We start from the raw sequence: 15,612 nt of genomic DNA, 5'->3' as shown, positions 1-15,612 counted from the left end.
TCTAATGGCTAACTGGTTACAGCTGATAGCCAACTAGTCACAGCTGATGGCCATCTACTACCTGAGCCAGCACCTTTCCACGTGCGGTCAAGAGCCTGGAAACTGCTCTCTGGGACTCCATGCCACACACACCTACTCTTTCTCCCATCTTTGCTTTCCACCGCTCACCCATTTTTTACCCTTCACTTGCACTGAACTCCTCACCATTCCCTCAAGCACTATGCCTTCATGTCTTTGTCTTGGAATTTCCTTCCTTCCTTAGATCAAGCCTTGGTGAGGAGCAAGAATCAGATCAGAGCTCGGCTCCTCAGAAACAGTTCCAAATCCCCAATCATCACTGATTGATCCAGACTATCTCCTGTGGCCTTCCTACCCTTAACTACCACTCCAAGTCCTGGACCTAAAGAGAAAGGTTTTATTGCTTTGTCTTTCCCTTGATTACAGTTCCAAAAGGAGCAGGAGCTACAAGAGCTTCGGAAAAGGAATTCCCGTGTGCCTGTCCTCACTGACCGTGGGGAAGCAAGGTCAGCCTCATGGTTCATGAGCCTGACTACATGAAGGTGATCCTGGGAAGATCAGGTGAGAGCGAAACCTGCATTGTGGCTGGAGCAGCACTTCCCTCTTTGATACATGCCCTTCGGTTGTGAAATTCTAAAGAGCCTGTTGTTCTGCCATCATTACTTTAACCCTCTACCCAGCACCTTCCCTATTAACAAAGAAGCCTAAGGCCCACATATTTGCTTAAACTGAATGCTGAAAAAGCTCTGGGGAGCCAAATTTCTCCTTTCCTTTCTGTTCCATTCCATTCTTTTCCTTCCCTTCCCTTTTTCTTCCTTCTTTCCTTCCTTCCTTTTTCCCCCTTCTCCCTCTCTTTAAACCAGATTGAGATGATCTGTTATGTAAATTGCCTCAGATCTGAAAGACATTTGCTATCTACACTGACTTGGCTTTCGCACCTCTCATTGTTGCCTATTTCTGGGTCGTGGGAAAACTAAACCCCCAGAAATTACAGGAAAACCATACGCTTCAGTCTTATTCTCTGGCACTCAGAATAGAGCCTCCGTTTCTAGCTGATTCAACGTCCTAGTTGTAGAACACCTGGTGGGTGTTCTGCTGCTGGGACACTGAGTCTGCCTTTGTGAGCCCACAGTGACTATCAGGACAGAGAGACTTGGGAATGAGAGGTGAGTGAGAGGTCGCTTGAGACAAACTGCCAGCTGACAATCATCAGGAAGGAATGGTACCCCATGGTCTGCACCACAGCTGTCTCCTGGGGACTGCCTGCCTTGTTTGCTCCCCTCCAGTTTCTTGTAATGCCTTCCTTACCTTTCAGACCCTAAGTTTCGTGGTTTCTACTGACAAGGAGAAAATTCTGAGATGTCCTCAATTGATTGCAGCAGGCCAGAGGGTGAAAAGCAGAGAGAGAGAGGTTAATCAGTTAACAACTGCAGGGAAAAACCAACAAAGACTGCTTACATTCCTGAGTGTATGTTGAAACTTTGAATTAACCTCCAAGGGGCTACTTCCGCAATTATCTTAAAGAGAATAACTGGGCACCACTGATCCCCAGGAGCCTACACTTCTTGCTTATGCATGAACTTTCCAGGGTGTTGCCCACAACCAATCCAAAACAGCAAACATTTCTTCCTAACAGATTCTGCACCTATTTCAGAACTAGCCCCACTTCACTTTCTCCCATCCCCTTTATCTATAGGCAATTTAAACTCTTTCAAAACAACTTACGTCTTTCTTCCCCTTACCTGATGTATAAAAAATGCCTGTCAACTCCAGGACAGCAAACATGTTGGCTTCTCCACCTAGTTCTGCTGCTGGTGGTTTAGACTTCATTCTCCAGAACCTGGTCCTTTCTGGCTAGCATTAGATGTACTTACCAATCCAGGCTTCCTGGGTTGGTAACTATGTCTAACCAGGACGGTGGTCCACCCGCCAGGTATGTTTATCAACAGCCATCTCTTTGGATCACAGAGAACAACAGATGACTGGTACCATGTCACCACCCTCATCTCTGAATTATCCACACTTCTCTTCTAATACAACCCTCACCCCTTCTGAATGGTGACGAAAGCCTCCTGAAGCTCAGCTTCTTCCACATCACTTCTCAGTGTTTGCTAATGTTTTCGGAGTGACATTTATTTAAGTGTGACTATGACCTGTACCTCTACTCCATTTCAGCCTATGTCTCACAATTATCACAAAGACATCATGTACGTGCCATTTGGGGGAAATCACATTCATTAAATGCACTCGCCTTTCTTGCCATTTCCCATGATGTACCTTATTCTAACACCCTTGGTTCCTCCCAAATTGTCCCCAGTCATCCCTCTGATTCCATCCCCGCTCCCCACACACCTCATCTGTGGTCCAGGGTATGGTTTGCTCCTGTTGGATGGGCAGAGGCGGTTCCAGCACTGGCGGATGCTGACGCCAGCCTTCCACTGTGACATCCTGAAGCCCTATGTGGTGCTCATGGCCGACTCTGTGTGAGTGATGCTGGTAAGTCCATCCCTCTCTCACCTGCACATACCCTGACGGCACAACTCACAAAGGCCACTTTCAGACACGTGTGTCCTTCAGACATCCATCAGACACAGCCACCCAGAATAATGTGCTCAGAACTTACTATAAGGCAATGCTGTGACAAAGGAAAAATTCTGAGATGTCCTAAATTAAATTACAGATGCCCAGAGGGTAGACGAAAGAGACAAGGAATGTTAATCAGCTAATAGCTGGAGGCTGAAATCAACAGGAGACTGCTCAGTCCTGAATATATGTTGAAACTTAAATCAACTTCCTGGTGTCTATTGCAGTTGGAAGGAATAGCTAACAAATAGACACCACTGCATCCTGCTTACAAATGAACTTTCTGGACTGTTGCCCACAATCAATCCAGAAGCATCAAATACTTCTTCCTTATGGACTATTCACCTATCCCAGATCTCTCCCTGCTTCACCTTTTCCCACTCTTTATCTATAGCCAATGTAAATTCTTTTGAAACAACTTACATCTTTCTTCTCCAAATTCATTGTTTAAAGTGCCCTGTCAACCCCAGGATGGCAGACATGTTTCTCTTCTCCATCCACCCCTGCTGCTGCTGGTTGTTTAGACTACATACCCCAGGACCTGGCCATTTTTCTGGCTAGCATATGGCTCAAAAAACCCTTTTGTTCAGGAAAACATTTAGTCCCAAAAGTAGATGGGACAGAAGGTACCAGCATAGACCCACACTGTGGTCATTGCCAAATGCAAGGAGGTCCGTGGTGAATACGGGGTCTGCTCTCCTCCCACCTCCATGTCATCAGCACTGTGGGCTAGAGCAAGTGTCATCCCTCTGAACAATAGGACAAACTGACCTTGGTTTTCCTGGACATTGGCAGCTTCAGTAGAAGGGTGGACATCCCAGGATGCCACTCAGGTGGGCTCTGGCCTGGGCCGCAGGGCTTCTGCATGGAATCGAGCCACTCCAGGGAACAAAATGGAGAACACGCTGCACTCTCAGAGCTGGATCCTGCCATCACATCACCTCCCATCAGGTCTATGACTCACCAACTGTGATCAGCTAACATTTGATGAATGAAAGAAATTAAAGTCCCTGATGTCCCTTCCTTAGGAGCCCCATTATTAGACCCTTAGGTTTCCTCTGGACTTGACATGTTTGTTCCCTAATGTTGGCATTTGTGTGTCCCTTAGGTCTAGCTCCACCCCAGGACAGAGAAGATTCCCCCTTATCCCCTGAGAAACAATGTTTGCTGGTCTGCTACAAGGTTGTGATCATCATAACTTACTCCTACATTTCAAAACTATTTCAAATTGTTATGAAAGAACATGTTTAATTGTGTAATAAAAGTTTCTGAGAATATGGGCTTCACTTTACAGAATTTGCTTTAGAGATTTCATATGTCGTAACGCATCTGTTCTGGAAAGTAAGGGATTCCAAACAGAACATCTGGAGAGACACAGAGAGAGTGTAGCCTTGTCAGCAGAGGCCCTCTGGGGGACTAGACTAGGGTCAATGTCCCCTCCCACCACAGGATAAATGGGAAGAGCTCATCAGCCAGGACTCACATCTGGACATCTACGGACACATCTCCTTGATGACCCTGGACACCATCATGAAGTGTGCCTTCAGCCAGCAGGACAGCGAGCAGACGCACAGGTCAGTGATAGTCCTTCAGGGCTTTTTGTTTTCACCAACTGGGTTGGACTTACCTGCGAGGCGGTTCAGGCAGCTTGGATGGTTACCAGCACAAAGAGCAAGATTCTTTCGAGAATGACCACAGACAAATCCCAGTCCAGACCAACCGTGACTCAGCCACAGATCCCTGACCCTGGCACAGGGAGAAGTCTAGTTGATCACATCCATTATAAAGGATTAAGGTCTCAAGAGGTGTAAGACAAAAGTGACGAATGCCTCAGTGTTTCTGTCGCCACTATTTGGGAAAATTTCCTCCTGCAACCCCGCTCTATCTCCAGGTCAGAGGCCTCCCAACACTCCAGTCTCTTTTGTACCTTCTCCCTGCCCTACGTCCAAGCCATTGAAGAATAGGACAGTTTTTTGTTTGTTTGTTTTTTAAGGCAAAAAAAATGTCTACTACCAGAAGGACAGGACTTCCAGCTCTCCCATTAGCAGAGGCAATCCAGAACCTCCTGGGGGATGGCACCTCCATTACCTGGTGAGTGCTCAAGAGACAAGAGAACCCTGCCCACTCAGCTAGACAAGAACCCCTGCTGTGTCTGGTCCCTGCCTGCCCTCATGGTGAGTTTGTTTCAGGAACCACCTGAATCAGATGCTCTACTCCGCCATGAGCATCAAGGAGACTCTGTGTCTCTATACACCAGTCCCAGTAGTTGGCAGAGAGCTCAGCAAGCCCATCACCTTCCCTGATGGTCGCTCCTTACCCAAAGGTCTGAACTTCACCACACTCACTAACCTAAGTGCTCTGCAAGAACACAGGGAGGAGAGATCCATGTGTCTTAGGGCAGTTCTGAACTTTTCTGGTCTTGTTTCTTCATCATTAAATGGATGCTGACTTCATGTTTGGATGAAAAATCTGAAATGCCTGGCACAAAACTTGAACATAGCAAAAGCTCAATAAACAAATGCTAGCCTTTGAATGTGGCCTTGTGATTTAGTCTTAAACTTCTATTTTCGCAAGATATGAGGGCTGCAGAGACATTCAGTCAGGGGCAGGAGAAAAAGGGTTCTTCCTTATGGGGTCTATGCAAATGAGGGAGATCAGGAAATCCACGGTCATGGTTCAGAGGGTCCAGTCTCTGAGGAGCCCTCAGGTTGATGGCAGAGAGCAGCTGCTGACCAGATCTGAGACCCCTGCCATGGTTGAGGCCACCCCTGGGCTCACCTCTGGTCTGAATCCCTGTCCTGCCGCATCCTAGCTGTGTGATCAAAGGCAAGTCAGTCAGCCTCTCTGAGGCTCAGGTGCCTCATCTAAACAATGGGGATATGAGTGCCCTGCTTGGGGGGTTGTTGTGAGGATTGAATGTGTTAATGCATAATCCCCAAGGACTCATGGATGGCACATGAATAATGTGAGTTGTCCCTTGCGTTGCTCCAAATAGGAAGCCTCCAATTCTTTCTTGCTTCACAATTCTAGAAATACATCTTCTAAACTGATAATTCTGTGAATTCTTCTAATAGTGAATCAACTTTCATAGAACAGTCTTTAAACAAATAGTTCTTCCAGAAATTGGCTCTTGAATTTGGATTCTCCCAAGATTGAGTCCTTCCTCATAGACTTGGCTGCAAGTTATATACCTGCCATTAGAGGAGAGTAGAGTACTAGGCCGCTCAATTCCTAGGTCAGAACTTGTTGCTACTTTTATTTTTTTCCATTCTTTTTTCAATTCAATTCACTTCAACCAAACACATAGTACAATTGTCTCTGTGTGCCAAGTCCTGCGTTAGGAGATGGGAACACAGCGATGAAAGATACTGTTCCTGCCTCCGAGAGTTCACAGTCAAGAAACAAATACCTCTACTATAGACAGACATCATTTATTCATCCTTTCACATGTTCATTCACTAATCGAGCAGATTGTTCACTTCCATGTTCTTTGAACTGTCTTGGGACATACGTGGTGATATGCTCTTGAGTGAAACACTAGTTGTGCCTAAGGTTCTTGGGAGAAAGAGATATAGTTGACTGTGACAGTGAGGGCAGGCTGTCATTGAACATAGCCTTGAGCACGTGGCAGACAGATTAGAGGGAGGGCATTCTCCATGATTTCAACAACAAGAGCTGAGTTACGGAATATCGTGTTTCCCTGAAAATAAGACGTAACTGGACAATCAGCTCTAATGCATCTTTTGGAGCCAAAATTAATATAAGACCCAGTCTTATTTTACTATAATATAAGACCGGGTCTTATCTAACATAATATAAAACCTGGCCTTATATTAAATTTTGCTCCGAAATCCATGCATTAGACCTGATTGTCCAGCTAGGTCTTATTTTCAGGGAAACATGGTACAGTTGGACAGGTAAAAGGTAAGGAAGAAACAACCCATAGACGGCTTTCATGCTAGCTAGGGCACTTGGACGTGTCCACCATGATGGAGGCCATCGGAGGGTCGGAGCTGAGCCGTGGCCTGAGTGGAGAGGGCCGGGAAGCAGGGAGACAGGAGAGTCCAGATGAAGAGACTGACAGATGGCAAAGAGGGACATTTCTGGAGTGGACTAGGAAGGCTACAGAAGCTGCTTGACTGAGGGGATGAGGGAGAGGCAGAAGTCTGGACCATTCATTAGAGGCAGGTGTCACAGTAGATTGAGAGTCTCTAACCTGTCTCCCCTCCTGGAAGCTTCCCTGTTGCCATCTGACTTCCTTACACAACCCAATCTTTCCTACTCTGTGAACCTTTTCTGTCTGAGGATCGTGGTCCCTGTGTGTCCCCCTTGACTGAGAGAGCCTGAGAGGGTGAACCACCACAGTACATACGAGACCTTGACCTGGCCTCCACATTGTGAAACCAGAAACCGCTTATGGGAGGAGTGAACACACTAACAATTAACTCCTTCAATGATTCACTTCATTGACTCAGTGGCTTAGAGCTCTGACCCTTCCCTAAAAGGATGTATGTCTGCTGAGAACAAATGTAGGAGTTAGGAGCCTCTTCTGGAGGAGAGACAGGATCTGTCAAAGGTCAGAGGGAGAGTGTGAAGCAAGGCTTGGGGTAGAGGTGTGTGTGACCTAAAAGGAAGAGCTTTGAGTTGATCAGCATAACAAAGAGCCCTGAATGTCCCATCCAGACAAGGGTTCAGAGCTTAATGCCTACTGCACTCAAAAGAGGGTGTGAGACATTTCTCATGTCATTTTCCCTCCCTGACCCAGGAACTGCATTGGGAAGCAGTTTGCCATGAATGAGCTGAAGGTGGCTGTGGCCTTGACCCTGCTCCGCTTCGAGCTGGCACCAGATCCTTCCAGAGTTCCCATTCCAGTACAAGAAGTTGTGTTGAGTTCCAAGAATGGGATCCACCTGCAGCTCAGGAAGATCCTGTCCCAGACTGAGTATATTCCCATTGGTGGTTCTGACTGGGGGGGGGGGGGGGGCTTTCTGGGAATGATGTGCACCCAGCCATCAAAGACAAGGCCACTCCTCTGTCTCTCAGAGCCACATAGAAGCCCCACAAGGGACGGTTCTTTAGGTTCTGCTTAGTTTCCCCTATGGAGCTGGAATCGAAGGATCAGGGGCTGATAGTCATTGGTTGAATTAGGTAACAAATATGTGAACAACGGCAATCTCAGGTGCAAAATACATGTTTTTGTTTTCCCTTTTGCCAATAGGACCAAATGTGAGGTGCATCTATAACTACTGTGCAACACCTTAATACAGAGCCCTAAGCCCTAGTGTACCCCACTCTCTGCATCCTCATTTCTCATATCTGTTTTATTATTTTAGTGAATATGTACCTTTTAAGTGGCTTCAAATTCTAGACAGAACGAAATGAAAATTAAATAAATATTTCAACTCCCTGCCTCCAGGCTGTGTTCACACTGTTATGCAACCTAAAATGCCTGACTCTGTCTCCATTTGCCTATGTGAGTTTTCTGCTCCTTGTAAAGCCGGCTGAGCCCCACCCCTTCTGATTCTTCTGCCCAAAACTTGTGGCCACTGAACCTTACCCCAGTCTGCAGTTTTCTTCAGCTTTTTAGTTGTTTGTCTTTGTCTCTCTAAAAACTCCCAAGGCCCCCAACTTGGATTCTCCTCCTCCACTCCCCATGCATCCGAACCCCCCACCAACTGGCAAGCACCTGGCAAATGGCTGGACACCTTGGTAGATGTCGAACATCCACCTATAAATAATAAGTAATGGAGATTTTGTGCTTGAAATCTGAGATGCTGTAATTATGTGTCAGTCTCCCTGAAATGAATCTAAAGTGTCTCATCAACTGAGCATTTTTGCACCCTTGCTGTGTGCCGGGCCCTGTGCTATAGGTGAGGTGGGTGACAAAAGGGAGGAGGCAGAGAGAGAGGGAAGTGAGGACAGAGGTGGGAGAGGAGGCTGTGCACGGTTCCCAGACAGCCTGCGGCGAAGAGAGATCAGCATCAACCTGTGTCTTGTTAATGAGTTCAACTTGAAGCAAGAAAGAAATCATTGAAAGTTTTTAGGGATGTGGTTTGAGAAACAGCCTTTTCTCCTTCACTAGAGGAGGCTGGATACTGCATGTGGCCACATAAAGGCAGGTGGGAAGGAGTCAGCTCCCTGGATGTCCCAACTATGTTCATCCCCAATTTCCACCTCTTTCTCTCCCAGCACCCCCAGGCCTATCATGGAACCCAGAATAGTAGTCAGGTTCTGCCGTCAGAGTCAGCACACAAAAAATCGGCCTCCTGTTGACAAACTTCTCTGTTACTCACATCTGAAAGACGCTGTTGTGGGAGAATGGGCTCAAGAGTTCGCCCACCCACTGACGCTAACAGGACAGCTGCTGCCACCCTCACCTGGTTTCCAGGATGGGCCTGTGTCATCTGTGATGACACCACACAGTATGGGCACAGCTCTTCCCTGGAGCTGAGCAGGACAGACGGGGCTCACCCGCAGCCTCACTCACCACTGGAAGGAATCCCGGTCCCCGAGGATTTCACGGACCTCCTCCCGACAGTGATCCTGGTGCTCTGGGTACAGAGCCATGCAGTACAGAAACCAGGAGATGGCACTCGTGGTAGTGTCATGGCCTTCGAACATGAACGTATCCACCTCAGCCCGGAGCTCTGCATCTGACAGCTTGATCTCATTTTCATCCTGGTTAGGGAAGGCGTAATGGAGCAAGCCAAGTCACTAGAGGTAGAGACCAAAAAGGACTCTTCACAGGGACTATCCGAGGAAAGTCCAAGAGAGGGAGTAAAGGCTCTCTTTCACACTGGAGGTTAGGACCTTCCTCCAATTCCTATCTGTTCTCCCAAGCCCAGCTTGGAGGCCTCCTACTCCAGGAAGTCTTCCCTGATCCCTCTGGCCAAGAGACCTACAACCTTACCCAGCCTGAACAATTTGTTCTGCTCACTTGACACACAGAATGCCACCTGGCACAAGAAGAGATCTTTGTCAACATACATCTGACGTCTTCTCCACCAGATTGTAAGTCTCTGGAGGGCACTGCCAGATCTTTCTCATCATCCGTGTCCCTAACTCAGCAACTAACTCAGGTTATGGCTCAGTGAGTTTATGGAGTGGATGAGTAAAGAAATGAATGAATGAATGAATGAATGAATGAATGAATGAATGAAGACTAAGATTCTAAGATTCTAGGGTGCTGAGATTCTTCAGTGTCTTAGAAGTCATTGTTGGTCTTCAGGCCTCCTGTATGTGACCCAGTCTCCATGCTAATACATGTCTCCGTTGTGCGACAGCCAGCCACACCCTGCCCCTTCCCACCTCTGAGCCTTTGCTGCTAAGTGCCATGGGATAAAGAACAGTTCAAATTTGCTGGGGACAGAGGGAGAAAATCCTTACGAGCCCTTGCTGCTGTCCAGTGAGCCCTTTCCCGGGAGGATGGCATAGAGACCCCTGTGGGACCGGTTCTCAGGTGGAGGTGGGCAGCCGTTCACTGACCCGAGCCCCCAGGAGAATGTCCAGGAAGTCCAGGTGCCTTCGGTTCTGGATTTTCTCCTGCTCTTTCTCGTCCTGCAGAGCTGCTTTCCGTTCCTTGATGACCTGGTCTGGGACAAGAGCACAGGGTGTTACTCCTGGAGACTCATCCTCTGCCCACAGGGGAACTGAAGTCCTGCAATGGGAAGGATCCCAGAAGGGCTGGGAGGAGGTAGACTAGAACCTAGGCTTCCTGTGCGTGGGCCCTGTGGCATAGGCCCACCTGTGTGGTCATGAGCCACCTGGCAGTCTCGTAGGAAACGGCGGCCACACGGGGTGAGCCAGTAGATGAAGTCGTTATGGTACAGGAACTGCTCGAGGCGCTGCTGCATCATCAGAGTGAGACTGTAAACTGCCTGATAGTAGCTACTTTCCCTGCAAGGCAGAGGGAGGGGGAAGGGGGATCAGACACTGGCCCACAGCAGAGCTCCACGCTGCTCCATCCCAGGTTCCAGCCCAACTGCAATGCTTTCTCCCTCCCTCTCCCTGCCATTGAGCCTCGCCAATAAGCCAGTATCTGTCTCCCTGCCATGGACAAAACCTGCTCCCCCTAAGTGGGTATTCCCTAGGGCCAGACCCAGTCTTCTCTGAGCATGGCCCAGGAGTCCTGCCAACTGTCCCCTCTGAGCTTGCGTGGGTTGATCCTATGGTCGCCCCAAGTGCCCTCTGACCTGTGGCCCAGGCCACCGTCTTGTTTGCCAAACGTGCACTTCATGAGTGAGTCCAGGGCCATGTGGCCCACATCGCAGACGATGTCAAAGCTCTTATCCTCACGAGCCTTTTCCTCCCACTTGTCCTGGAGCCCAGAGAGGGAAGGTAATGTGGGGCACCAGCCGGGCTGGATGTCCCACCCTTGCACCCAGGACCCACAGCCTGTTCTGCCTGCCAGGCACCCAGTCCCTGGCCTGTCTTCCACCCTGCTGGACCGAGGCTTGGGGCAGGGAGGGGCTTCAGGCTCAGAGGGCAGGACCAGGACGCAGGCGTTGCACAGCACACAAGATGCTTCCTTCCATTCAGGGCAGACTATATATAAGGGAAGCGGAGGGCAGAGAGGTGGTGAGCTCCCCGGCACGGTCTGTGTGAAGTCAGGCCTGCAGTAATGCTGGGGAAGAGTTTTCTGCAGGGGGAAAGTCTACCCTGAGCAACCCCAGGGGATTATCAGCCCTCAGATGCCGAGCCTTGTCCCTGATGATGTCCCATGATCCCTCGCGTGCCTCTTAGGGATGAGATGCTCATGGCATAGAGAACGAGGAGGCCCTTTTTAGATGTGAAAAGCCTTCCTGATATTCTCAAATATAGGCATCCCTCAGATCTGCTACAGTAGGAGCCTCCTTGGGGCCTCACAGGGGCCCTTTGGTCTGTGAGGGAGGGCTGGGTCTCCTGCTGGTGACAAGGGCTATGGCTGCTGGGCACTCGGAGCTTCAGCACCCAGTCAGCACCCAGCACACAGCAGGTGACAGGAAACACAAAGCTCAGCATCGCCACCTCAGGGCCTCAGTGACTCTCCTCACTGCCCTCCCCCAGGATAACTGGGGTGGGTGGGGGTCGACAGCAGCCACAGCCTCCAGGAGCGGGACACACGGAGCTCACCAGCATTGCACGTGTGGAGCTGGCAAACAGGGCCACATAGGGCTTCAGCACATCATAATGGAAGGCAGGTGTGAGCAGCTTGCGGTGCTGGAACCACTTGGGTCCGTGAAGGACCAACAGGCCATTCCCTGGGGAGGGAGGAAAGCGGGAGTATTGGTCAGTCCAGACACACCTGCCCCACCCCTGGCAGCCTGGGCCTAGCCGAGCCCCACCCTATCCCACCCCAGCCCAGTTCCCCCAGCAGAGCCTCATATCCCAACTGAGCTCTGCCTTACAGCCACCGAGGCTCCCAGCCTCTGGTGACACCAGCCTTGGGCACACCTCCCTATCTTCCCTCAAGCCCTTACCCTGACCAGGACCGCCTATAATATCTCCTAGGATAAACTCCAGTGCCACCTCCTCCAGGAGGCTGTTCCTCACACTCACACATTTTCCAGAGCCCTTGCCCTGCTTCTCAGGGAAGAAGACACACTCAGCAGGAGAAGGCACCTGGGTCCTACTTCCCTGAACAATCAGGTGTTCTCCTGCCTCCTCCCCGTTCTCCTCACTCAACACATGAGCTTAGGAGGGTCACATGGGACCAGGTGGTCTGGTGGATGGATAACTGACTGAGCAAGAACAAACCAGGGAAGGATCCTGGTCACCCAGCACTAAGGGCAGGGAAGGTGCCCACTCACCAATCCACGGGAGGAAGAAGTCATACACATCCGAGGCCTTGGGGTCTGTAGCAGACAGAGAAGGTGGGGTCTAGTGAGGGTTGGGGAACTCCCAGAGGAGGTTTACTGACAAATAGGATGTGGACATCAGCTTCCCAGACTTCAGCTGTGGACCCAGGACTCTGCCCCACATGGTGTCCTCAGCCCTCTGCTCTCAGGAAGCCCCGCCCTCTCCTGAGAACTCTCACCCCCTCGGCTGTACACAGCTTTGACATAGTCCGGCTCGTAGATGTTCAGGAAGCCCTGAAATGGTCCGATCCACAGTTGGTGGGCATAAGGAAACTGGTGGGCCCAGGATACCATCTTGTCCAGGCTCCCTGTCTGCTGCATCTGTAATAGTGATAGAAGGGCCGGCCACTCAGGGATCCAACGTCATCACTCAGGCCCTAAGTTTCTGATCAGGGAAGAGATGAGGCTGCCCAGACACGCCCTGGGAGTGTCCCTTCCTCCTTTTGCACCCTCCCTTCCACTAGTCACCCAGTGCAATCCCTGTCTGGGCTCAGTGCCCTCTCCAGCCCCAGTGCCACTGTTTTAAGTCAAAGCCACCCTGTTATTGTACCTGTCTTTCCTAACACCCCAAACTGATCACCCTGATTCCATCTGCTGCCTGCCCAACCCTCTATCTACCCTACAGCCAAAGAGATTTCTTATCAGCATTGAAGGTTTTTATTAGAAGGATGTTACCAGCTTGTTGTGCAATGAAGAAATCACCTCGGTTTCCACCTCTGGTAAGTCATTTAACATGTTTTTGTTGAGGACCTACTATAAACAGGGCACAGTCTAGATGTCTCAAAGGAACGAGAAAGACATGGTCCTGCCCTGTCATTTTGTGGGGAAAACTGATAAGAAGCAATACACGTTATTAAGAAATAATATGTAAAATGAGGACAGTGGTTAAGTGCTAAGAAGGAAAGAAACACAGTGCTAGGAGAGACACTGACAGGTACAACCTGCTGCGATACAGTGATCTGGGGTCGCCTCTTGTTGAAGATGGCATTTCAGGTGAAACCGGAAGGGTGATAAGGAGCTAACCACGTGAAGAGTATGCGAGTAACACCCAGGCAGAGGGAACAGCAAGCCCAGAGGCTCTGGGGTGGGAAAAGCGTGGCGCTTTCCAGGAGCTGCCTCTTGGTGGGACAGTGGCCTGAGATGTGTTTGCAGAGAGCATCCAGATGGTGGTGTGTGCTCTATGACAGGGTGTTATAACAATGAAAATAGACAATATATGAAAGCACTTGGCACCATATCAGCACATAGGAAGTATTCTGCAAAAATAAATGATACCGAGTTGTCGGAAACCTGGACTAGAAATTTCAGGTGATGATCTTAATTCTAACACTTACTTGCCTTGGGACCTTGAAACAGTCAATTTACATCTCTGGGTCTTAATTCTATTGTCTATAGAGTAAGGTTGTAATGCCTGGTGAATTGACAAGTAATGTAGTTATGCTTTAAAAAATGTAAGTGCTACACAGATATTAAGGAGACATTTTTGGAAGCTTTGCTGCACGCCAGCACTGTGCAGGGTAATGAGTAATTTCTCACAATCCTTACTGTTTCTCATTCCAGGTAGGAGGTGGTGATACAGAATGTCCCCAGCCGGTAATACACAATATAGCTCTGTGCTTGCCTTTGATGGGAAAAGCAAGCAAGAAAATATTTGAGTTTAAAAAGCTTCTGCCTCGTAGGTGCCATCTTTGTAGAGGAGTAAAGGTAAACAAGATATGAGAAATTGTATCAGCATTAAACCCAGTTTTATCAGACCCAGAACACAGGAAGTTCCTGGGGCAATCGACTCACACGAGTAATACTTCAAGCTGTTGCTTTGGGGATTGACTGCACACCTCCCACCTCTGCCTTTCTGTTGCATATAAGCTGAAACAAGAAACACCCAGGCATAAAAATAGTAATTTCCTTTTTAAGATGTGGCACCTGAACTGAATCTAATCTGTGTAAGATGGTGATCTAATCCCGTCCGAGGTTTCCCTTGTTCCCCATTTTGTCTGTTCCATGCAATGGGAAGCATAAGGACATACAATGCCTAGTTACACCTTTTGTGGAGCCCTTGGTTGGTGTGTCTGGATACCAAATGAATGAAAAAGGTATTTACCAGTTAATCAATATTGACCAACGCAAGCACAACTTACTAAGAGGTAAGCTTTTTTTTGTTTGTTTTTGCAGAGCATTGTACATTCTGTTTTGGTCACTTGGTTATAGGCTTTTCTCATATCATTAAAAATTCTCCATAAATATCATTTTCAATGAATGCTACATCTAGCCACATGGTTTGCCCAACACTTTCTCACAAAAGCTGCCCTGGATAGTGAGGCTTGCATTCACACCAATACATGGAGCTGATGAAACCCTCGTCTGCTACTTGGAAACAGTGGGTAAAACAGAGTAAACATGACACGCTTCCTGGGAAGTTTCAGGACTGCCATATGTGGCCTGAGTCTCAACCCCAAAATCATCTCTTTACTTTGATGGTTAACAGCAAAGTCTCTGAAGCCAGACTGCTTGGGTGTGAATCCTGGCTTCAACACTTACCAGCTGGATGACCTTGGGCAAGTAGCTAACCTCTCCATGCCTTAGTTTTCTCACCTAGAGTTGTGGGGTTTTAAAAAAATCTGTTTTGCGGGGTTGTTGTGGGAGAAAACATACAAATTCTTTGCTCAGGGCCTAGAACATAGTAAGTGCTCACTAAATGTTAGCTCTTACCAAGCATTATGAGCTCAAATATAACGAAGAAACTGAGGACTCAGGCAGAAAAAGAAAGAGTTACAACCAAAGAAAGAGTCAGAAACCCAGACTTTCTGACTTCAAAGTCTCTCCACTACTGCCCTTCATGCTGAGGGTGCAAAACTAGTGCTGAGCCAAGTAAGGGAGAGTCAGAGTTCAAGATTTCCTGGGGTTGGAGCCAGAGGGATGGAAAATAACCACAGAACTGGGGGAAACTTGGGAGGAATGGTTACATGCCACTGCCCTTGGGTTTTAACAGGAGCCCAGGATTAACGGGACAAAGAAAAGAACTCTGGTTGTGTCACGAATCCCCGGTCACGAGGTAGGGCAAAGGATGAGGGTATTCAGGGTAAGAGTTTAGATAGGTGAGTAAGCAGGTCAGGAGCAAATGGTGCCTCCTGGAAGGCTGCCTGCCAATGAATCTTCTTGAAATGTATTGTGTTTT

General features: G+C 48.6%; 2 protein-coding genes across 2 annotated transcripts in view; both read right to left on the bottom strand.

Moving 5' to 3' along the window:
• Positions 1–2,470: 2,470 nt before the first annotated feature.
• CYP4B1 (cytochrome P450 family 4 subfamily B member 1) overlaps positions 2,471–15,612 on the bottom strand; it is a 49,598-nt gene continuing 36,456 nt past the window's right edge. The window contains exons 12-14 of the mRNA XM_088791123.1: positions 4,229–4,347; positions 3,373–3,527; positions 2,471–2,497 (exon numbers count right to left, since the gene is read on the bottom strand). Of these exons, the coding sequence (XP_088647249.1) occupies positions 2,486–2,497; positions 3,373–3,527; positions 4,229–4,347 (286 nt within the window). The 3' untranslated portion in view covers positions 2,471–2,485. The remainder of the gene's footprint in view (positions 2,498–3,372; positions 3,528–4,228; positions 4,348–15,612) is intronic.
• LOC141572094 (cytochrome P450 4B1-like) lies at positions 4,792–12,758 on the bottom strand. Its single transcript, XM_088791125.1, has 7 exons — positions 12,617–12,758; positions 12,390–12,434; positions 11,713–11,840; positions 10,794–10,918; positions 10,346–10,497; positions 10,087–10,193; positions 4,792–9,279 (listed from the first exon to the last, which is right to left on the bottom strand). The coding sequence occupies exons 1-7, from the start codon at positions 12,756–12,758 to the stop codon at positions 9,085–9,087; spliced, it is 894 nt and encodes a 297-aa protein (XP_088647251.1). The 3' UTR covers positions 4,792–9,084.

The sequence above is a fragment of the Rhinolophus sinicus genome, chromosome 14 (assembly GCF_057876585.1).
Source record: "Rhinolophus sinicus isolate RSI-liver-muscle chromosome 14, RSI-T2T, whole genome shotgun sequence".
Lineage (NCBI taxonomy): Eukaryota > Metazoa > Chordata > Mammalia > Chiroptera > Rhinolophidae > Rhinolophus > Rhinolophus sinicus.
The sequence above is the reverse complement of the archived record's forward strand: the minus strand, read 5'-3'. Positions and strand labels throughout refer to the sequence as shown.

Coding starts and splice junctions, on each gene's coding strand:
- LOC141572094 (XM_088791125.1), bottom strand. CDS start 12,758: ATGCAGCAGACAGGGAGCCTGGACAAGATGGTATCCTGGGCCCACCAG. Junction 10,498..10,793: donor GACGGTGGCCTGGGCCACAG/GTCAGAGGGCAC, acceptor TCTGCCTTGCAG/GGAAAGTAGCTACTATCAGG. Junction 10,194..10,345: donor GGTGGCTCATGACCACACAG/GTGGGCCTATGC, acceptor CTCTTGTCCCAG/ACCAGGTCATCAAGGAACGG.